The sequence below is a fragment of the Dasypus novemcinctus genome, chromosome 10 (genome assembly GCF_030445035.2).
Source record: "Dasypus novemcinctus isolate mDasNov1 chromosome 10, mDasNov1.1.hap2, whole genome shotgun sequence".
NCBI lineage: Eukaryota > Metazoa > Chordata > Mammalia > Cingulata > Dasypodidae > Dasypus > Dasypus novemcinctus.
In genome coordinates, this window is record NC_080682.1 from 86155479 (window position 1) to 86177879 (window position 22401).

Genomic DNA, 22401 nt, shown 5'->3' on the forward strand with positions numbered 1-22401 from the left:
TGTAGATAGAAAGGGCCAGAAAGATATGAAGAAAAGGAATTCCAGGTAGGGAATAGTGTGGCTCAGGCTCATGGAGGAGAGAACAGGGAAAATATTAGGAATAGGAAAGAGTTAATTTTGGGTGGATATTGGATGCTCCAAGGAGAGAAGTGGGAGCTCTAATTTAGAGCCAAACTGAAGTGCCTCAACCAGTTGAAGCTGTTCCTTAGTCGTGAGGGAGCCACTGAAAGTTTTTGATCAGTGGAATATGATCAAATCTGTATTTTTTTTAAGGTTTATTTTTATTTCTCTCCCCACCCCCATTGGTTGTTTTGTGCTTGCTGTCTTCCCTCTTTGTTGTATGCTCATCTTCTCTTTAGGAGACACCAGGAAATGAACCTAGGACCTCCCATGTGGGAGGGAGGCACCCAATGGCTTGAGCCACTTCCACTCCCAAATCTGTATTTTTAAAAACACCATTCTGGTTCAGTGAGAAGGATAATTGGAGGAGAAGGATGATTGCAGGAAGACCCACTAGGAGGCTATTGTGGTTGTCCAGGGTATTGGTTCCTGATTGTTGGTTCTTGGACAAGTGCTGGTCTGCATGACTAAGAATTACTTGGGAAATTTGTTAAAAATAAAGATTCCTAGTCCCACACCCATACCTGAGAGATATGGAGTTGGTGGCTTCAGGATTTCTAAGAAACCCTCCAAATTTGGGGGTCACTAGCCCACGCAAGGGAAGATGAGGCCATGATTGTGAAAAGGATATGGACACCAGGGAAAAAAGTTAGAGGTAAAACAGGAGATGGCAACTTCCCTCCTCCTTTTGTCACTTCTCTTTGTTCAAGAGGTCCCATCCAATTGACCCTTCTCTCCTTATAGACTACCTTTACCTTGATATCCTATCTTGGTCGTGTTCTACTAGTTCTTTTTGAAAGAGCCTTCTGTCCCTTTCTTTTCCATTTTTTCCCCTCATTCTGAATCCCATTAGAGCTCAACTGGAAAAGACTCCTCCCTGACCTCCTTGTCTCCAACCCACCAAGATAATCATAGAGCCCAGTCTGTCACTGTCCAGTACCTTTTCTCGCTCCCTTTGACTTTAGGACAAAGGTCAAGCTTCTTAGCATTCAAGGCCCTTCTGCCCTTCTGGAACTTACCTTCCTACTAAACTTCCAAGCTCATTCCCTGCCACTCCTACTCATCTGATTGCTCTGTGCTTTTGAAATTATCCTGCACTTGTTGTCTTGTCCCATCCTAATGTCTTTCCTCCAACTCGACCCTGTTTTCCCTTTCCTTTTTTTTTTCTCTCCCTGCTATGTGTGACTGTGCCACCCTGGGGAATAGGGTTAACTGCCAAGGGACACCTCTTAGACCTTTGTGCCTCAAAATGTGTGTCCTCTCCATCTGAAGTCCTAATTCTGTGCCTGTGACGGCCAATTGGTCACTATGGCAACTGACTGTGACGTCACAGGATAAGGACTTCAGGTGAAGTGGCAGGAGCAGGTGAGTGTATAGGAGACAGATTTTAATGTCTCTCGTAGCCCTCCCCCCACACCCTCCTTTAGTGCCGGGGGCATAGAGGGATATCTCGGGCTCCTGCTGATTTTCAAAATGATGCAGTGAGAGCGTGTGCCTGGCATCTGCGTGCTGCAGCAGTGTGGGGCTGACAGAGTGTGTCAACTTGAGCTCTGGCTGTGCAGGCACCACTGCTGTGTGAGCCTGTTATTCTATTCTGGATTGCTATTTTGATACCCAGATTGCATCATTCTTCCTACGTATAAACAGGGGGTCCCCAGGGCCCTGCAGCTACTCACTTCTCCACCAACACTGTTGTTGTGATGAGCTCTATTTAAATGAGCTGCCGGATCGGGGCAGATTCCAGCCTCACATGAGCACTGTCATTTTGGGGAACATGGAGGGCTGAAGGATTTTTTGGATCGAGTCCTAAAAGGCTGAGAGTGATGGCTTCCTGAGCTATGCAGAGGGCGACAGAGCTAGTTCCTGAAAGTTGAAACTCTCGTTTTCTTCCTTCTGAGCTTCTGTTCCAAGGCACCCAGAGGATTAGGAAGGAGATGCAGCTAGGAAGAGAGTCGCCTCTTTGAGGTCTCCCTCTTGCTGTTCAGTTTGGGAAAATTGCTGCAGAGCTTTCAAGATAAACAGGAACACGAGGAGTCAACCAAGCCCTTTCTTGCAGGAGCATCTCAGGTGAGCTGGAGAAATGCAATCCTGGCTAAGGATGCATCAGAGAAAGGAGGAGAGGATCCTGGCTGCCCCTTATACCCCACCCAGTGCCCACTCCCTGAGGATTAGGGCCTGCAGCCCAGGTGGCTGCAGTGTGTAGGGTGGGTGGTCCTGAGTGCTGGGTAAGCACTACCCTCTGGGACCATGGGGGTCTCACCTGTCGCTCTTCTGACTTCCCTCCCAGGTGCTGCACTAACCACAGGGTAGCAGGGGCCAGAGGTAAGCCTGTTGGCAGTGAGGAGCAGCAGCCACCTTAGGGGTTGTTTTGGATCAAAATCTGTTTTATTAGCAGGGACTGGGTATCTGGGGAGTGGGTACAGCATACTTCTCGTAGATGGTACTGCTCTGGATTATGCACCAGAGGAAGGCTACGGGGGCTTGTGTGTTGGGGGCCTTAGCTGATGCCCAATATACTTGGGACTGCCTTTGGGTGGGAGGTCAGGACTGATTGTGAGGATGACCAGCCTGTCAGAGGATACAACCAGAATAATTTTTTTCCTTAGGTGTTGATTGACAGAGGCATAGGGAGGTAGAGGGTCTTATCTGTGGCCACAGAGGTAACCAAGTGCTGCCTAGTGGTCCAAGGCACCAGATATGTTTTACAAGGGCTCTGTTGCTTTTAGGTAGCCCCATCCTCTATCTGAAGCTCCATGTCACCATGTGTATGGTGAGGGCATTGGCTAGATGAACAGTGAAGGTCTGTCCAGCTTTGGTTCTACAGGTGGGAACTGGCCAAGGAGCATCATGCTGCTCCAGAGGAAGCTCCTTCTCTGCTGGGGCCAGAGCTGGAATCCCAGCTGCAAAGTTTCATGGAGTCCTGAGCAAGAGCTGTGGTACGAAGAGCTCCCTGACTTTCAGAGGGTTGCTCAGGGCTGGGCTCAGACTTGTGTGCTTGGTGTATACACATTCCTACCTGGTGGCCTGAATTGGCCCAGTGCCAGCTTTGTGAGGCCTCCTTGGCCTCCTCGGAATTTTTCTCCCACACCAGCCCTTGGTGCCCTGGTTGCCTTGGCTCTGCTATTCATGTCTGAAGGTTGATTACCTGGTATAGACCCCCCCTCCCTTGCTGCCTCACTAGTTCCTGTGCTCAGCACTCCCCTCCAGGCCCCAGCAGCAGTCATTGTAACACCAAACCTCAGGCTGTACCTTAAGCTTGTTCACGGGTCCTTCAGTTGAGCTGGGAGTTAGGGGAGGTAAGATGTGTCCTCTAACTTAATGGCAATCCTTGCAGAGCCTGGGGATCAGGAGACTCTTCTGTCTGTTGGGAATCTGCCCTTTTCTCTTCTCTGCCAGAGGGGAAATAAACCACAGCTGCAGTCAAGTCTTCCTTAACTTCTTGAGGCCTCTTTTTCAAACTGGACAAGTGCTACTACCCCAGCCTGACTTTCTCAGTTGCCTGTGACTGGGGACAGAGCTCTCAGGCTCAGTCACAGAATAAGGGGGTCCTTTTTCTAAGGTACTGGAAAGTTTTAAGAAATACTAATACCTAGACCCCACTTCCTGAAATTCTGATGGAATTGGGATGGTATGTGTACGGGACATCAGAATGTTTACAAGCTCCTCATCTGAGTCAAAGATTGAAACTGTCCCCAGATTTATTTTCTCCAGGCAGAAAAACTCCATTTCACTTGGCTTTTCTCAGTTTGTGTTTCTTAAAACTCTAAGCGTGGCTTGGCTGACTCCTAACTCCCTCTGGATTCCCAGAGTCCAGAGCTGGGTCCAGGTCATCATTAGAGTCTAGATCATTATTGTGGAATATTTAATTTATTTATAATCAAATTATCTAGTTCATTAAAATAAATTATCTTGTTTATTTACAATTGAATTATAGAGGACTGTAGTATAGTGGGAAGGGGATGGGTTCTAGAGGCAGACGGGTTCAAATCAGTTCTACCCCTACTTTGTATGATCTTTGATAGCTGACTTAATTTCTCAGCACCTCAGTCTCTCCAACTATTAAATGGGAATAATGCCTACTACTCAGAGATGGTTTGATGAGAAAATGAAATAACTCATGTGCCTGGTGCAGGGTGTCCTGGTAAAGAGATATAAATTTGTCCCACACCTCCCAGGGACCAGAGAACTGACTTTGGTGATGGATGGACTGAATGTCCTCTGCTTTCAGAACTGTTCTCCCTCCCAAGCCTTTAGGGCCCTAGGGTTTGTATGACTTCGGGCCCTGGCTCTACATTTCTCAGAATCGATTTTCCTGTGTATAAAATAAAAGCTCAAGGCTGATACTTGAATAATTCAAATAGAAAAAAAGCAATATGTCTAAATATTTTATCTACTGTGTCATTTAAATATATATTCATAACTAAGTTGATATTAAATATTATAGATGTTTGATTATTTTACATACGGCCAGAGCCCCAAAATTTGTAAGTTCAAATTGTCTAAAATAAAACTTGATTTTGATGTCCTCACTGAAAGTTAGGGAATCCTCCTAAGAAAAAAATCTCAAGGTTGATGGAAGTTAGGGGTCTTCTGAGGGAAGAGAAGGATTTCCTGTCAAAGATGTTGTCACACAAAGAAAACGCCTGTCCTCTATACATTCTGGGATCCACAGCCACTGTGGGACCATGCTTTCACCACTGCCATGATTCTCCATCTCTGCTGTCAGCCCCTTTGTAGAGGGGAGGATCTTTTAAACCCAACCCTGCCTTCAGCCACTTGCCTGTCCCCTAGACCCTGACAAGGATGGTAGCCAAGTTACCGTTTGGTTGTCTGTCCCTTCTCATCTTGCCTAGGGGAACATTTCTGAAGGCTGGCAGCAGTAAACAGAGTGTTAGGGTTGGATAATCCATACTTTCCTGCTATTCTTATTCCCCTCATTTTAAGTATGTAGAAAGTGAAGTTCAGAGAAATGGGGTGAGTTGCCCAAGGTTACACAGTCAAATAATGCCAGCCCAGAGCCTGGAAGCCAGATTTCTTAATTAAAGCCCCTCCCAAGCTGCATATCTCTTCTCTGGATCAGGCCTGATTCCTTTATAATCCAAGGCTGGCTTTTTTCTAGCACCCTGCAGATTTCCAGATTGCTTCTTATTTTTTTTCAAGGGTTCTGAGTAGAAGGAATACACGTGGAATACACAAACCCAAAAGAAACATAATTATCCAACGTGCTAAAAATCATGCAATATCCTTTAATACCAATTATGGATTATTTTGGATACTGATGAATGAATAGATAGTTATTGTGCAATGTGATAGTTGTTATATTAGAAGGATATTCAAGGTGCTTTGGGAACCCAGAAGAGGGAATAATTAACTCATCCTGGGGGAAATCAAACCCTGCTTCTCAAAGGCAGAACATTTGAGCAGGTCTGAAAGGAGGAATAGTAGTTATCTGAAATTGATGGGAGGAAGAAAGAATATTTTGGAGTGGAGGGTGGGGTGATAGCATTTTCAAAGACAAAAAGTCCTGCATGAGTTTGGTGCATTTAAGAAATAGCAGAGATGTCTGGAATGGCAGGGCTATAGAGTGTGTGGCAAATGAAGCTAGAGATGAGATTAGCGAGCGATAAGGCCTGTTTGGAAAGGGCTTTGGATGCCAAATTGAGGATTATGCCTTTAAGGCCAAAAGAGGTAGAGGATGTTGGATGAGGCCTTGTTTGCCCTAGTCAATTTTCTCTCTTTTTTCATTCTGTTAATGAGCTGTGTTGTTATGGCTAATATTTGAGCATCTGGTACCAGGGAGTTGGAAGCCTTGTGGAAGGCATTTTCAACAATTAGAGCAGCATCTCTGTCCTGGGGATGGATTAGGTGAATCTCCCCAGCGTGGACCAAATGGAAGAGAGGGACACTCACCTGATTCCCCTGGATGATGTCACCTGTAGAGAGCATCCTTCTCTACCTCTGGCCACTGTTCTTAGTAGAACAGTGGATATTCTCTTGGAGAATATCCAAGAGATTTCAGATCTGATTCTGTCATTAAAGTCCATGGTTCTGTGAAGTAGTATAGGGGAGTTTATTTGGGGGACAAGGAAGTTTTAAACTATTATTTACATGACTTTGTGGATTGGTTGGACTTCTGATACTTAACAAACTACCCCAAAAATGGTAGTAGTTAAATTTACTATAAGATGCAGTGGTGCTCAGAGATGTATTCACCAAATGTAATGAATGTGTCATGATGATGGAGGAGGTGGTTGTTATGGGGGGAGGAGTGGGGTAAGGGGGGTGGGGGATATATGGGGACCTCATTTTTTGAATGTAACATTAAAAAGATAAAGACAAAACAATAATAACCATTTTTTTAGTTTATGGCAACTTAGGCTGGATTCAGCTAGACGGTTCTTCTGGTCTTATCTGGGCATTGCTGATCTTGGCTGTGCACACTCATATGTCAGTGTTCAGCGGTGGGTCAGCCAGGGTTGTCTGGTTCATGATGGCCTCAGGTAGGACATGTGAGACAACTGGGGCTTTTCTCTTCATGATCTCTTCTCCTCCACCAGTCTAACCTGGAGTTGTGCAGTCTTAGAGTTCTAAGATCAAGAGAAGAATTCTGCAAAACTACTTGAGGTCTAGGCTTGGAACTCATTTTCATTGCATTCTTTTTGTCAAAGCAAGTCATGAGACCAGTCTTGATCAAGGCTTTAAGAATAGATTCTACCTTTTGATGGGAGGATTGCAAGCAGATGGATGCAGAGAGAGGAAAAATTTGTGGTCCTTTTTTCAGTCTACCACTTGGACTACCTTGATTTTCATCACCAGGGAGAGTTGGTAATTGGAGTTATGGCCTTGCCACACACAAATGGGATATGAGTAAGGTTTCTAATTAAAAGTCAACATTTGTGGAGGATCATGTGCTCTTACAAGTATTGTCTAATTTAATCCTCAAAGCAACTCTTATTTTTCCTTTCTATTATTCATAAAAAGAAACGGAGGCACAGAGGAGTTAAGTAAGATTAAGTGACTTATACTGATGATATGAGGCAAAGAAGATGTTACTGCTACATTCACTGCCATAGCCAGACCCTTTCCTGGGTACAGGCACCTTGCCCTTTTCAGGAAGCTCACTTCCTTGTTCCCAGGGGGCTGACTGCTCTTTGGGTGGGCCTGAGGAGTTGCTGTGGTACCCAGAGAGCTGTCTCATGTCCCTTAATTAGTTAGTACTTTCTGGAAGCCATAAAGCCTGAAATCTTTAAAGCAGCTTTCTGCATGGTAACTATAGTGGCTGGAGCTGTGCCCTAGGTTAAACTGACCCCCTGGAGTTTGGCCAGTGATGGAAGCTGGGCTTTCAGAGCTGTGGAATAGGAGTGGAAGCAGCAGAAAGTCATTTTATTGTCAGAATCAGAGCAGGGTAGTCGCATGGCATGTGGGGAGGGGAAAAGCAAAGACATGAATATGAGAAGACCAGATAGGCTGCAAGGCAGGTCCCTAAAGTGATGGTCATATCCAGAATCCCCGAAGTGGTAAGTATAGGCTGTGGTATCAAACATAGCTTATTTTGGCACAAGTGTTATTGCACATACCCTGGTGCTGTATATTAGAAAGCCTTGTTTCTAGGCCTTTTGTATAATCTGCCACAGGGCCCTGACTCTGCTGTCTTTCTCCCTGCCAGAACTCATCTCCTGTCCTTGGTGTAAGCAAGTTTATCTTACCAGGGATGTAAGTGAACATTTTTTTCTGCAGTGCTTTCCTCTTGGGCAGCCCAAGATGACCAGGGTAAGTCGGGACAAGGAAAAAAACAGCTGATCCCTTTCAGAAATTTGTGGGGCCCCTGTCCATGTCTGTCTATCTACCCATTTCTTCATATGACTCTTTACCCCTCCATCAGTTTATCTAATCATCTATCCATCTTTCCTTCCATCCACCCACCCATCTGTCCATCCAACATCCCTCTATCCAGAAAAGAATCAAAATGCTTGACTTGGGGAAAGCAAAGTGGGGGGTCTTCTATTAAGTGAAAATGATTGACTGTCTTATGTCAATGCTTCGAGCAGAAGGTAAGGGTATCTTGTTTAATGTATCTAGGAGCTTTTCTCTCTCTTACTTTTACTGAACAAGTAAGTAAAGGCTTTTTTTCCCCTCCATGCTCCAAGTTGAAACTCATGCACCAGCCTGGATTAAATGAGTTCATCCATCTTGCCTGTTTTAATGTTTATTGTTTTTTGTTTGTTTGTTTATAACAAATCCCTGTTTCCTGAGTTTCAGAAAGTTCATATTATTTACTAACTGGTACCCCTTATGTTCTTCTTTCCACGAAGGTATCCTTGCCACAATCACTCACTCATTTACTTAGTTGCTCTCTCATATCTCATTCTTATTGAATGCTAGGGAGATAGAGACCCATGTTCTCTACCCACAAGGAACTCATACTTTAATTAGTAAAACTCACATTTCTCCTCTCCTCCCCACCCCACTGGGGGTTTTCCAGATGCCAGTTTGTGGACTTAGCTGTTAGAGTCCTCATCAGTTTGGTGGCCTGTATGATTTAAGCTGAAATTGTGAAGTTAAGTATTTGGTACTAGGGAGTATTAGTGGAGCCTTTCAGCTTTCTGTGCTTTATTACTTGCTTTAAAATAAAAAGAAAAAAACAGTTTGATCACATGGCCACTCACCCCGACTGACTTGCCATGCCTTTCAAATAGCATACAACACTATGTATGATATACTTGTGGGGCTTGGTTTCCTATGCCCATCTAGACTGTCTGAATGAATTATGATTTATATTGGTGGTTTTCAAACTCTTTAGGTGAGTCTTACCTGGGAGCCCAAGAGATAAAACAGACAAAGATAAACTGTTCTGGTTGAGGAGGTGCAGGTGACCCTGGTGTTCTGCCTTTTCACTTCCTTCCTGTCCCTGAAGGGGTTTTTTAGTATAGTTTGAAAGCCCTTGTGGGCAAACTTGGGTACCATTCTGACTGCTCCCCAAGATAAACTGACACCTAGGTTTTATCTCCATCTTCTGCTCTACCCTCCTGATACCTTGCTTTCCAGGCACAACTGCTGAATGTGCTTTTACCTCCAGGCTTTTGCACATGAAACTTCCTTTTTCTGGAATGCCTTTCCACTTTCACAGTGTAGCTTATTCCTACTCATTCTAAGCATCACCTCATCTGAGAAGCTATCCCTATGTCTTGCAGGCTGGATTAGATGTCCCTCTTTTGTTTCTTCTTCTCTCATAACTCTTAACACACACATTCTTTCATTCATCCTCCTATCAAACATTTACTAATTCTTCCCTGTTAGCAGAATGTTTCCTACCCTTGAGGGTTACTGGTGCTTTCATTTTTAAGGTTGGAAATCAGCAGTTCAGACCGAGTGTATATTGTAAATGGCAGGCCAGAGACTGAAGTTTAGCCCTTGAATTTCTAAAGTGCATGCTCTCTCTACCACACTGTGTAGCCTTCCCCAACTGGGTTTGGTTTTATAAGCCTTTAAGTCTTTTTGCCCTTCCAGACACCAAGAAAAATTTTGAAGAGTGCTGTGAAATCTCTTCTTTTACTCCCTTGAGATGGCACCCTCATCTGTTTGCTCATTGTTTGTGCTTGTTGTTTGCTCATTGTTTTTTGCTCGTTGTCTGCTTGTCTTTTTTTTTTGTTAGGAGATCCTGAGAACTAAACCTGGGTGGTTTGGTTCAATTGCTTGAGCCACATGCACTGCCTACTCTTTTGTTTTTGCTTGTTGTCTGCTTGTTTGGTTTTTTTTTGCTCCCATGTGGGAGGTGGGCACTCAACTGCTTAAGCCACATCTGCTCATGAAATCTCTTCTTTAGGATTTCTTAAGCTTCAGAATCTAGGCCTTGCAGATGAGCCCCTCCTTCCCAGGAGGTCCCTAAAGTCAATGAATGATGCCCGCCAACTCTCCTGCTCCCAAATCCTAAGTGATTAGGAATCACTTGCAACTCCTGGCAAACAGGACTCTTAGCAAAGCAGAAACCCCAAGAGTTAGGTGCCATCTTGTCTAATGGCAGGAAAGAAAGGTGACTTTTTCAGGCCCCTTCACTCTCTCAGGGATTTGTGGAGATTGTATGGATAGGAGGACCCTGTAGAGTAGCATATCTAGGTATATTATATGTAATGTTTTTAGTCCACAGCAATATTAGGTAGTGTAATCTGAGGGTGATGAAGTCTGATCCCAACTTAAGGGTACAGCTGAAAAATATACTACCCAAATTCTCCTCATGTCCTCTTCCCCTGAGGTTTTATATCAGCCTTGGCAAGATATTTACTGACCAAATGAATGAAAAAACTAGAGGACTAGATATTCTCAGGCCAAGGCATACCCTAGTTGTGGAAACAGCTCTGAAAGTTGGTCTACCCTTGTTCTTTCTTGCCTGGATTTGATCATCTTTTATGTACTCCACTTATGGGGCCTCCTCTTCTTCAAAGGCACATTGCATTTCCTGTTTTTGCCTATACTTTCTCTCTGTTATAATGTTTTCCTCCTTTGCCCGGTGAACTTGTACTTGTTAATCTCCAACTCAAATACCACTTCTTTATGGCCACTTCCAGACTGAGTGCATGGAAACCTCCCATACTTCCTTAGCACTGGTTGCATCCTTTTATCACAACATTACCTATTTAATGCTTGTTCCCTACCTCCTCATAGGCTATGTGTGCCTTGAGGGCAGATCCCTGGCTTACGCATTTGACTATCTTCAGGCTCAGCACAGTATCTGCTGAAGAGCTCTGAGGCTGCGTTTATTCTTTAGTCACAAAGGGTGTTTTCCTTCCCAATGACACTCCCAGACAGCTCTTCAGAGCTATATAACAAAATAGCCAGAGGAATAGCCCTGCAGGACCCCAGTCCCTAGGGCATTTGCTGTCCTTAAAAGAAGCAGGCCCAAATGAGGATATTGTCAGTAACTCCAGAATTCTCTCCTTCCAGAACTGCTCTGAGTGCAAGGAGAAGAGGGCAGCACACATCCTCTGCACCTACTGCAACCGCTGGCTGTGCAGTTCCTGCACTGAGGAGCACCGGCATGGCCCTGTCCCGGGTGCCCCGCTCTTTCCCCGAACCCAGAAAGGATCTCCAGGTGCCATCCCCCTCTGTTCCTCAATTCACGTGCTCTAAAGGAGTGCTCAACCCTAAACTCCCTGGAGAATAGCTCTCTGACCTTGTTTCCCTGCTGGGGTTGAGGGTGGGGTGATCTCAGGACTTTTCCCAAAGGAAGGAAGTCTCTAGAGTCAATAGGGTTTAAGGTCACTCTTGGCTCTCCCTTTGGGGGTGGGAGTGGGTAAGATGGTGTAGGAAGGAATAGTATTGAATTATGTTACGGAGGCTTGCTGAGTTCCATACCTTTCTCCTGTATTTCAAGCAATCATGCCTCATTTCTATTTAGTTACTTGAGTAGGGATTGCCTGTTTGTCTATCCAGCACCATCTGTTTTAAATGACACTTTTCCTAAAGATCTTTTCCCAAGGCCGTTGAACCATGGTAGGGGTTTTAGTCTTGTCAAACTTGCAGGAATCAGAGCTCATGATCCAAACCTGGGTAGCTGGTTTCAGTCCCGTCATAACAGGATCCTGGTCAGTGGGGGAGGTTTTGGTTGAAGTTTGGAAGAATCGTTATCCTCAGGAGATCCACCACCAGAAGCACCTTCCTTGGCCTCTGCCAGGTAGTGTGATGCTTGTGGCGTGATGGTGTGCTATCTCTGGACAAGTAGATACATCAAGCCTGGCTAAGCCTGCATTCCTCTCTGTGCTCCTGTAACCCCACTGGCCCAGAGAAGGGCATCTCTTTTTTGCATCACCAATCCTCCAAGCTCTGGGTCTCTCCTCTGCCCATTGAGAACTCAGTAAGCTTAATGAGAGGTCTACCTAGGCAAGAGAGGCCCACTTTAGAACTCAGTGAGCTTAATGAGAGGTCTACCTAAACAAGAGAGGCCCACTTTCTTCATCTTCTCTGATAGGAGTGAATGGTGGATCTGGGGACTTCTCCTTGTACTGCCCTCTACATGCACAGGAAGTACTGAAGCTCTTCTGCGAGACCTGCGATGTGCTCACATGCCATAGCTGCCTCATAGTGGAACACAAAGAACACAGGTGGGACTGGCTGCCTGGCTGACCGAAGGGGTTTGGAGGGCTCTGGGCTCCTAGTGAAAGATGGGGGGCTCCTGAAGATTTTCTTGCTCCTGTTGTAGGGCTTCTTTGGAAAAGGCCTAATGGAAAAAGAGCCAGTAGGAACTTTAACTTTTCATAGATGTAATCACAAACCTTCATGCACTGGCTAAGACAATGCACTGTGGGCATTCTTGCTAAGCTAACTAGAATAGGACTCAACACTCCTCAGCTTTTTCTCTTCCTCCTCCCCTAGGTGCAGACATCTTGAAGAAGTTTTACAAAACCAGAGGATGCTTCTGGAAAGTGTGACTACACAGGTGGCACATAAGAAATCTAGTCTACAGACTTCTGCAAAGCAAATTGAGGACAGGTAGCACAGATTAGCCTCTTGAAAGTGCTGGGAATGTCCTGTTACTTCATATTCTGGTGTCAGATGTAGTGTTGGTGGGGAGGACATGCAATAAAGAAGACATGGACATATACCTGGCCTTAGAGGTCCCAGGGTCAGTGAGGGATCTTAGGATCATTCCTTAGTAACTAAGGTCAAGCTAGGTCAGGGATAATCAGAGTAAGTCTGGGCTGAAGCACATGCCTTCTAAAAGTGCTAATGTACTAGCCAGTAGATAGGTGCTTGAGAACAAGGGCACAAAATAGATATTGGGGAAGAGATTGCTGTTAATCATGAGGATGCACAAGTCAGTAGCAAGCTGCCCTTTATCACTCTCCTGTCAATGTTTTCCATGTAAATCTACAAATGAAATCAAATTAATGGTATTTTAGGAAGAGGAGTTAGTAAGTATGAGATTTCATCATGTGGCAGCCACTAAGTTGGGCATCATGCATGCACTGTTTTGTTCAATTCTTACAAGTCTTTGAGGCAGGAGTTATCTCCATTTTACTGATGAGATTTACCAATGAGGTTCAGAGAGGTTAGGTGACTAGTTTGAGATCACACAGTTAGTCAGTGAGCTGGGTTTGGAAGCTAGGTCTGTGTAACTTCAAAGCCCATGCTTTTTTCTTTTTAAAAAAATCATAAAAGCTTTATTGAGATGCAATTTACGTATCACCAAATTCACCCTTTTAAAGTGTACAATTTAGTGGTTTTAGTATATTCACAGACTTGTGCAATTATCACCACTTTCTAATTTTAGAAAATTTTCATCACCTCCAAAAGAAACTCCATCTACATTAGCAGTCACCTAATCACCCCCCACCCCCACCCCAAGCAAACACAAATACTTTCTGTCTCTTCCCATGCCCCCATCCCCCCCCCCCCCGCCCTTTTTCTTTACCAACATTGCACTCTTTATTAGGACATCCTCCTCCTTAAGACAACAAGTTATATATATGCACTTTCTCCCTGCTTCTAATGCTGTGTAAACTGGTAAGTTCCCAGGTTGACCTGTGTGGACTTGAGATTTGCATAGAGAAAACCAAGTTGAGCTTTGGGCCCCTAGCCCACTTAGATCAAGTGAGCTGGGCAGTGCAAAGGGTGAGTGGTAGGAGGAAGGGTCTCTTCATTCTGTACTTGGTGTCTGCTAGACCCTGATTTCAATAGGCAGTCTCCAAGTTTTGGCTCTTATGTTTGCTGTCTCTAGGGCCCCAGTCAGCCTGGAGAGAAGGGCTCACCATGCTCTGTCCTATCCTGTTTACAGGATTTTTGAGGTGAAGCATCAACACAGGAAGGTGGAAAACCAGATCAAAATGGCCAAGATGATTCTGATGAATGAACTAAACAAACAGGCCAATGTGCTCATAGAGGAGTTGGAGGTATGTGTGGACATATGGATCAGGTGAATAAGTTCCAGGTATATACAACTAGTGCTATAAACTAGGCACATATAAACTAGTCTTAGGGCCCAGAGCAGACTGGCCTGGAATTATATGTGTAATTTCCATAGTTCTCTGCTGTTCTGGGTATCGTAAAATGCCTAGTCTCAGTTTGACAGGATGGTTCATTAAGGGTTGGAAAATGTGTTCAAATTCCCATCAATGCTTGGCTCTCAGGCACTACCTTCTTGAGGTATGGTCATAGTATTAGAAGAGAGAGCCACAGAACAATCCATCCTCTTCAACATGTTATGCCCAAGGGAAGCTGACATTCATTTATTTCTTCATTCCCTTATGACCCATTCCATATTTTTCTATAAATCTCCCTCTCATTCTTCCTCCTGTCCTCCCTCCCTCCCTTCTCCCATCCCTCAGTAGCCCGTGGGAACACTTTCAGTCTTGCTGTCCTCCCCTCAGGGGCACAGAGTCATCTGATTCTGTCACACTAATATGCCACCACTTCTCAAGCTGGTGGGCCACCGTCCAAGAACAAGGTCAGGGACTCTGTCTTCTCTCTGTGTACCCAGGGCATTACTACTGAGAGAAAGAGGAAGCTGGAGCAGCAGTTACAGAGCATCATGGTTCTCAACCGTCAGTTTGAGCATGTGCAGAATTTCATCAATTGGGCTGTTTGCAGCAAAACTAGTGTCCCTTTCCTTTTCAGCAAAGAGCTGGTAAGAGGAACCTCCACCACCTTAGCCTATCCTTGCAGCTGATCAGAACACCACCTCTGTCCCAGGGTCAGTGAGGCTGTCCTTGCACATGCCTTTCTTTAGGAAATAAAGAGGAGTAAAACAGCAGTCCCATCTATCCTTTCAAGTTCAGTAACTGTTCCTGGAGTTGTAAGTGAATATTACCATTTGCATCTTTAACCAGACCCCACAGTATAAAGGACCAGGTGCTGAAATGGCCGTTTTCCCACAGGTAACTAATCTGGGAAAGTCTGTAGTTCTTTGTCACAGGTCATGGACCCGACATTATTCTGGACACTAGCAGTCTGCTGGATGTCCAGTAGAAAGTTATTGGGGTCTGAATTAGGGAGTTAATAGGAAAGGAGGAATTGAAGATGATGTCGAAGTATTGATTTTGGGAGGATGGTGATACCCGGGGGAAGGGCATGATTTCTGAGAGAAGGTGACAGAGTTTATGCTGGGATATGTTAAATCTAAAGGTCTTCCAAGAGGTAACATCTAAAACCTGTTTTGATAGATGGGTCTGAAAGTTAAAAGAAAGGTCAGGGGTGGATATAGGGATTTGGGAGTCACTGGAATATTGGTGGTATTACTGTGGTAGAGTGCATGGTGGAGGAAGAGAAGAACACATCTGGAACCCAGGGAAATACCATCATTTTCATCATAGACAGAAGATGAGTGAAGGAGAGTGAGATAGGAGAGTGTGGCACACAGGAATTAACAGGTCATTGTTGTCAGTATTACATAATGGAAAGAGGATAAGTAGTGAAGAGAAGTTTTAATATATGGGAATTAGGAGGTCCCTGGTAATCTTCCAGTAAAGTAGGAGGGTCAAAAGCCAGAATGAGAGTTCTGAGGTTGGGAGGTAAGGCAGTAGAGACAGAAGTGAAAAGGAGAATAGGAAGGTAACTTGAGAAGGAGGCAGAGTTGAAAGGAAATATTTTTTCATAGTATGGGAAACACCTGCACACATTTATATGGGGGGAGAGGTTTAAGATGGAAGAGATGTGTGATAGAGCTGACTGAGAAGGCAGGAGAAGGTGGAATCTAGAGTGAATAGGTTGACTGAAGACAGCAGAAACTCCCTTCTTCTGAAATGGGAGGCTAGGAAGGTATGAGTATAATGAAGTTATGTTTGGAGGTAGGAAGGATCCAAGTTGGAGGGAGTTTGTTCTTTATATTCTGTTCTTTTCTTATGAAGTAGAAGATAAGAATAAGAGGGTTAAGCATTGGGTAAGCGGCATTGGGGAGAGAAGTGAAGAACTAAATAGTCATGGATAGAGTAGAAGAGGAAGCTGATCAGGTACAAGAAAAAGGACTGAAGGATACCCCTGAACTTAATGATCACTGAAGTCCCTAGCTAATATGGCTTTTGGTGGTTGGATAGACCTAAGGTTAGGAATTGGTGAAGTTGAGGGAATTTAGGGCATAAGTGACATTGTTATACTAGAAATGATGGGAAGCTGGGAAGGCCCTGTGGGCTGATGGATCAGAACCTGGAGAGTTCAATGAGGTTGAAGAATATGCTCTGAAAGAATGAGAACTAGCTATGATCATGGAATAGGTAGTTGGAGTTTAAGATCTGATAGGTAGAATGGTAATTGTTTAGGTGATGAAAAGAGTGAGTATGGTGACTAAACTGAAAATAGATGATTGACACTAAAGAGATCAAGGAAGTAAGAGGAGAAGATGTTGTTTGGGACATTATTTATCTATATGTTGGCAGGTAAGTTGGACACTTACCAAAGTCCTACATAAATGGGAGAGTGATAGGAAATAGATGACAGCAATGAGGGAGGAAGAGTACAGTTGAGTAAGATGGAAGATTGTTTACATGTGGGTGTAAGAGTAGCAATGGGGAGCTCAGAGAATGTCCACCTATAGGCTTTGAAATTCAGGTGATGCGAGAATGAATAGAACACCCTAGAGAGGGTTGCCAGAGAGGTGATGTCCTGAGGGAGAATTATACATCATTTAAGACCTGAAAGAGATAAGAATATAGGGATTCCAGAAGCCCTGATGAAAAGAAGGGGGTCAGCCAGGGAAGGGGAAGGTGCTAAGATACAAAGCAATGAACTTATATTTGGGGGGGGAGGGTGGTGGCGACCAGAGGCTAAAGGGCCATGACTTTGAGACCTTGAACCTATCCAGAGAGTGAGGGAAGAGGGAGTTGTCATTCAGGTACAGGATGACCAAAGAAATGACCTTTGGTACTGTTGTCAGATTGTGTTTCAGATGCAGCGATTGCTGGAGACAAGTTGTAACACAGATCCTGGCTCCCCTTGGAGTATCAGATTCACCTGGGAGCCTAACTTCTGGACTAAACAGCTGGCTTCCCTTGGTGAGCCAGGGTCTACCTTGTGGGCTTTTATGTAATTGCTAAAAATGAATATAGAGCATTTGCGTAGCTTACTGGGTAGATCAGCATATGCACAAGAGGAAGATTTCCCTGAGATTGCCAGTGGCCTTGAAGTCATCCAGCAAACCATTTTTATTTTTTTAATTTTTTTTCTGTTAAGGGCAATGGTAAGGTAATACAGGACTTTGTAATAGGACCAGTTGAAATATGAGCTTCCAGTTCTGCAAGAATGTCCCTGTTACCTCATTTTCCTACTGGGGAGGAGATGGGACAGTGATGAACCTGTGTCTGTATGGTCATACAAGGGCATACTTGTGTTGGGCACAGAGAAGGGTATCTTAGCAACAGTGAGACTGTGGAATACACATCTTTTAGAATGTGAGATGTAAGCAGATAATTCATGACCTTGTGACCTTTTCTTCCCTGCTGCAGTAATTTGTTGGCATTCAGTCTTTAAGCAGAATACAGGCAACTGAAGTTGTCTCTGTGTTGACAAATGGAAGGCTTGTTAAACTGATGGCCAACTTCTGCTTTCACTTGGGGCTGTTAATCTCATTGAAAGTTTCTTGAAATTGGCAAAGTGATAAATAATGTTTAGGTTTATTCTTTGCTTCCTTCTCCCCTTTGATTTAATCCAGCAGACTTTTGGTGGGCGCCTGCTCTGCATCAGGCCCCATGCTGGGCATTAAGGGAACAAAGGTGAATAAATCACATCTCCTACCTTTAAGGAGTTCAGTCTTTCCCTAAATCAGACTCATCAAAACAATTGGTTGAAGGAGCCATTAGACTGGGATATCAAAAGTATAATCCATTCATGTACAAGGAGCCCAAAGACCTCAGAGGGCAGCACTGGTGCCTTGTACTGACCTGGCTTTGCATTTTCCCCATTCTTTTCCATCCTACTTTCTCAACACATAGTTCCCAAGATCTGTGTTTGGAGACTTGCTCATTTGTCCTAGAGATGAGTCTATCCTTTGCTACTTTCCAGCACATTCCTTCCCCACTTCTCTGCTATTCCTACATCCCCAATGGTGATTCTTTTTGTTAGAATTTCTATTGGACTGCTCTGTTAAAAAAAAGAGTGAGTGCTATTTGAAAGAGCCCATGATTTCCCTAGAGGAATAGAAGCAGAGTCAGGGCTGAACATCTGTTAAAAGCTAAGCTAATTTCTCAAATGTCCCAGGCCCCAAAGCAGGTACATACAGGAGCTATTGCTGGCAGCATTCTGGACAGAGTCTTGGAGATCAGGGGTTGGAGTTAGTAATCTCTGTGCCTGGTCGGGTTTGTTGAATGCTCTGCATTGGTTCCCAGGAGCCGGAGGTAGTGGGGAGAGGAGAGTGCGGGGAAACAATTGCAGATTGTCTTTAGAAAAACTCTCCATTCTGAATTTCCAGGCTGCATAACTACTGAGGGTGGACAGCTGTCCCGGGCAGACACTCCAGCTTATGGAGGCTTACAGGGGCCATCATCTTTTTATCAAAGCCATCAGTCCCCAGTGGCTCATCAAGAGGCTCTCAGCCACCCCTCACATAAGTTCCAGGCTCCAGTACTGTGTTCCTCATCTGTGTGCTGTTCCCACTGCTCCCCAGTCTCTCCCTCCCTCAAAGGCCAGGCACCCCCACCTAACATGCACCCAGCTCACAGCTTTAGGCAGCCCCCGGAGGTGGTGCCACAACAGCTGGGGTCACTGCAGTGCCCCACCCTGCTGCCCAGGGAAAAAGAGCAGGCCTGCAATCCTCATCCACCAAAGCTGCTGCAGCCCTGGCTGGAAACCCAGGCCCCAGTGGAACAGGAGAGCACATCCCAGCGGCTGGGGCAGCAGCTGACTTCCCAGCCTGTGTGCATCGTCCCCCCGCAGGATGTTCAGCAAGGAGCCCATGCACAATCCACCTTACAGACACCCTCTATCCAAGTCCAGTTTGGTCACCACCAGAAGTTGAAGCTCAGCCACTTTCAGCAGCAACCACACCAGCAACTGCAACCTCCCCCACCGCCCCCACCGCCACCCCAGCAGCAGCCACCCCCATCTCTACCTCCATCCCAGCACCCAGCTTCTAGTCAGCATGAAAACCCTCCTGGGCCTGCCTGTTCCCAGAATGTGGACATAATGCACCACAAGTTTGAACTGGAGGAAATGCAGAAGGACCTAGAGCTGCTTCTTCAGGCTCAACAGCCCAGCCTGCAACTGAGTCAGACCAAATCTCCGCAGCATCTTCAGCAAACTATTGTGGGGCAGATCAACTACATCGTGAGGCAGCCGGCACCTGTCCAGTCCCAGAGCCAAGAAGACACCCTGCAGGTGAACCTCAGAGTAGCTTTGGGCACATATTCTCCCCATCCTAGGATAGTTCAGGGAACACAGCATCCCCAATCACAGGTTGGCACAGGGATAGGATTTCTTCATTTTAGGGGGGCCTCTTGTCAGCCTTCACATTCCAAGACTGTCCTGGGTTTAGCCTCCCATCTCAGAGAACATTTCTTATCCCAGATCTGGATTCAACACTCACTCTGGAGTGGCCTGGACTAGCACTGTCCTCTTGGGTGATTCTGGGGACCTGGCCCAGACTGTGCTGGACTACTGCCAGTGCCAAGGCAGAAGGGAGGCTATATCTTATCTTTTTAATCTCCCTAATGTCATACTAGTATCTCCTCTAAATCTGTAATCATGTTTATATTTTCAGATCAGCAATATGGACTTTTCCTTTATTACAAAATGTTAGGCCTCACATTTATGCTTCAGCACTGATGACTTTAGATCATGCTTCAGATGTTTTCTTTGAGGGGATGTGGAATCCTTCATGATGGCCAAGATGGGTCTAGGATTTATAGGGGACCACAAACTAAATATAAAATAAAACTGTCTTATGATTGCTAAGGTGAATCTGACAAAGTTAGCTCAGAATTCTCAGTTTGGGTTCTATCATAAAACTGTCATATTAGGTTGTAGTCTTAGGAAGACTTTTTTTTTTTTTTTTGAAAAATTTAAACAGTTCATAAAGTATAGGTGGTGCTAATGGACCGGGCAAGGGTGGGGATGGGGACTGTAGCCCTTGCTGCTGCTGCTACTCTGTGTAGTGAAACCCACCCAAGTTTATATTTTCTCCTCCAGGCTACAGATGAACCCCCCACATCTGAGGGTCCAAAGCCAGCTCTCTCTCTTGACAAGAATACTGCTGCTGCCTTGCCCCAGGCATCTGGGGAAGAAACTTCTCTCAGTGTCCCCCCATTGGACAGCACCAGCCAGCACTCCTCTCCGAATGTGGTGAGAAAGGTACTAAGGGAGCCTGCTTTCCCTGACCCCAGGGGACCCACTGCCAGGGGAGGGGTGTGCCTATTCTAACCCTGGATGGTAAACAGCTCTAACTAAGGCCTTCTATCCTAATGAGTCAGTAACATAGGTTTTCCACATCCTATTTCCATTCCCACATACACTTAAAATGAGGGCGGAAGAGGAAAGGGAAAGAAAGCTAATTTAGAGAACATGGAACTGCTCATGGTGCTCCATGGTATTATCTCACGTAACTCTCCCAACAGTTCTGTGAGGTGGGCATCCCCATTTTGTAGCTAAGGTAAATGAGGTCCAGGGACCTATAGCTAGTGGATGCAGGTGCTGATGTTTATTCAAGACAAGATCTGTCAGAATCTAAAGCCTGAACTTTTTCCTCTCTACAATGAAAAAGGGGAGAATATTTTATGTGGTTTCTACAACTGAAGGTTATTGGCCTTAAGATTTGAATCAGTGGAGTATGTTGGGTGAACGTCCTGCAGAAGTAGCTGAGCATCTAGGAGCCCTAAAGCTCTTGATGGTGAGCTATTGAAGGCCTGCCCTCCCACTCACTTTCCAGCTTGCTGAAAGTGTTCATTTACCCTGCCAATAACACAGAATCCCTCAAGGCCTCAGCTGCTCTACTCCCCCCAGCCCGTCACTCCCACTCGTCATCCTGAGAGCTAAAACCTTAGTCTGTGTCATATCATGTAGCCACCCCTCTTTGTATCCATGTTCCACTTGTCCTTTTTCTTTCTCTGGCCTAATACCCTTAGCCTTCCTGGTACCTACACCCAGCTTTGTAGGTGAAGTTCTGTCGACTCTTCTGCACCTTCCCAGCCTGCACCCTTAGCCCCGCAGCAACCCCCTGGCCCTGCAAACCCAGCTCCACTAGTTGCTCTGTGTACTTACCGTCAACTGGGTTTCCTCCTGAAATACCATTGCCATATATGTCTTAGGGGAAGTCCTTCGGCTTGACACCCAGGTGGTCTTGGCCTGCTAGGTGCCATTCACTGAGCTGGGAATCATGGAAGAAGAGTATATTTTGGGGGAGATAGAAGTTAAGCTTTGAATTGGTATCATTCTCCTGTGCAGGATACTACTGAAGATGACCAGAAGGCAGCTAGCTATAGATGTCAGTTGTACAGAAGGAAGCATAGGAATTGCCAATGCTCAAGTGGTAGTAGAAACCATGAAGAAAATGCTGCTGCTTATTTAATGAGTCTCAGTTCTGTTCTGTTCCTCAGTTCTATTCCTATACACAGTAGAGAGGATAGGAGGTGAGCCATATACATGCCTGGAGCCTGTGCTACCTGTGTGGGTGGGCTCTTTGAATATCAAGGCGATGCTTCCCACTGGGATGGCTGTAGGGTTGGCAGTGGGGTTAAAGAAGATCCTAGGAATCCTAACTCTCATTTTGAGTTGCCTATGGTCCTTATAACTGGGACTTATACAGAGGCATGAAGGGATAGGAGGCCTGGCAATTTTTGGATGGTTTTAGGCTTCTTCATGGCTGGGACTCCCAGGTAAAGGACCCTGAAGGTTGCTTCTTGACCCAGAAGAACATCTGGGTCTCCTTAACTGAGAAAGGTACTTGTTATAAACAAAGTTATTGCAATTAGAAAAAGGTCTTTCTTTTTTGAGAGAATTCATTGCCTTGAAGCTGGGGTTGGGAAGGGTGGAAGGGTATGAGGCTTAAGGATATCAAACAACATTTGAGCATCTTATCATTGAATGATAACACTTTCTATAGTATTTTCTGCTTTGTTTCAGAGGTTTTTACATGGATTATTACCTTTTATCTCTGTTTATCCTAGCAATACTATGAGGAAGCCACTTTTTTATTCCCTTTTGAAAGATGTGGAAACTGAGACACAGAGAGGTTAAGTGACCTACCTAAAAGTCATGCAGTCAGCCATGGGCAGTGTTAGGACCAGGACCCAGCTTCCTGACTCAACCCTGTTTTGATTCACTAGGTTGAATTGCCTCTCTTTGTGCCCTGCAGTGGGAGAAATAGGACTC

At 45.1% G+C, this 22401-nt stretch overlaps 1 protein-coding gene across 3 annotated transcripts in view; it reads left to right on the plus strand.

Moving 5' to 3' along the window:
• The first annotated feature begins 1446 nt into the window (after positions 1–1446).
• TRIM66 (tripartite motif containing 66) overlaps positions 1447–22401 on the plus strand; it is a 40942-nt gene continuing 19987 nt past the window's right edge. Inside the window, exons 1-11 of one of the 3 annotated variants that reach the window (XM_071218222.1) lie at positions 1447–1485; positions 2019–2187; positions 7787–7890; positions 11059–11206; positions 12083–12215; positions 12487–12603; positions 13889–14003; positions 14591–14737; positions 16979–17096; positions 18509–19413; positions 20224–20385. In XM_071218222.1, coding sequence (XP_071074323.1) covers positions 7882–7890; positions 11059–11206; positions 12083–12215; positions 12487–12603; positions 13889–14003; positions 14591–14737; positions 16979–17096; positions 18509–19413; positions 20224–20385 — 1854 coding nt within the window. In that variant the 5' untranslated portion in view covers positions 1447–1485; positions 2019–2187; positions 7787–7881. Of the gene's footprint in view, positions 1486–1753; positions 2188–7786; positions 7891–11058; positions 11207–12082; positions 12216–12486; positions 12604–13888; positions 14004–14590; positions 14738–16978; positions 17097–18508; positions 19414–20223; positions 20386–22401 lie in introns of those variants that run through there. The other 2 variants (XM_058305784.2, XM_058305785.2) reach the window with 2 other exon arrangements.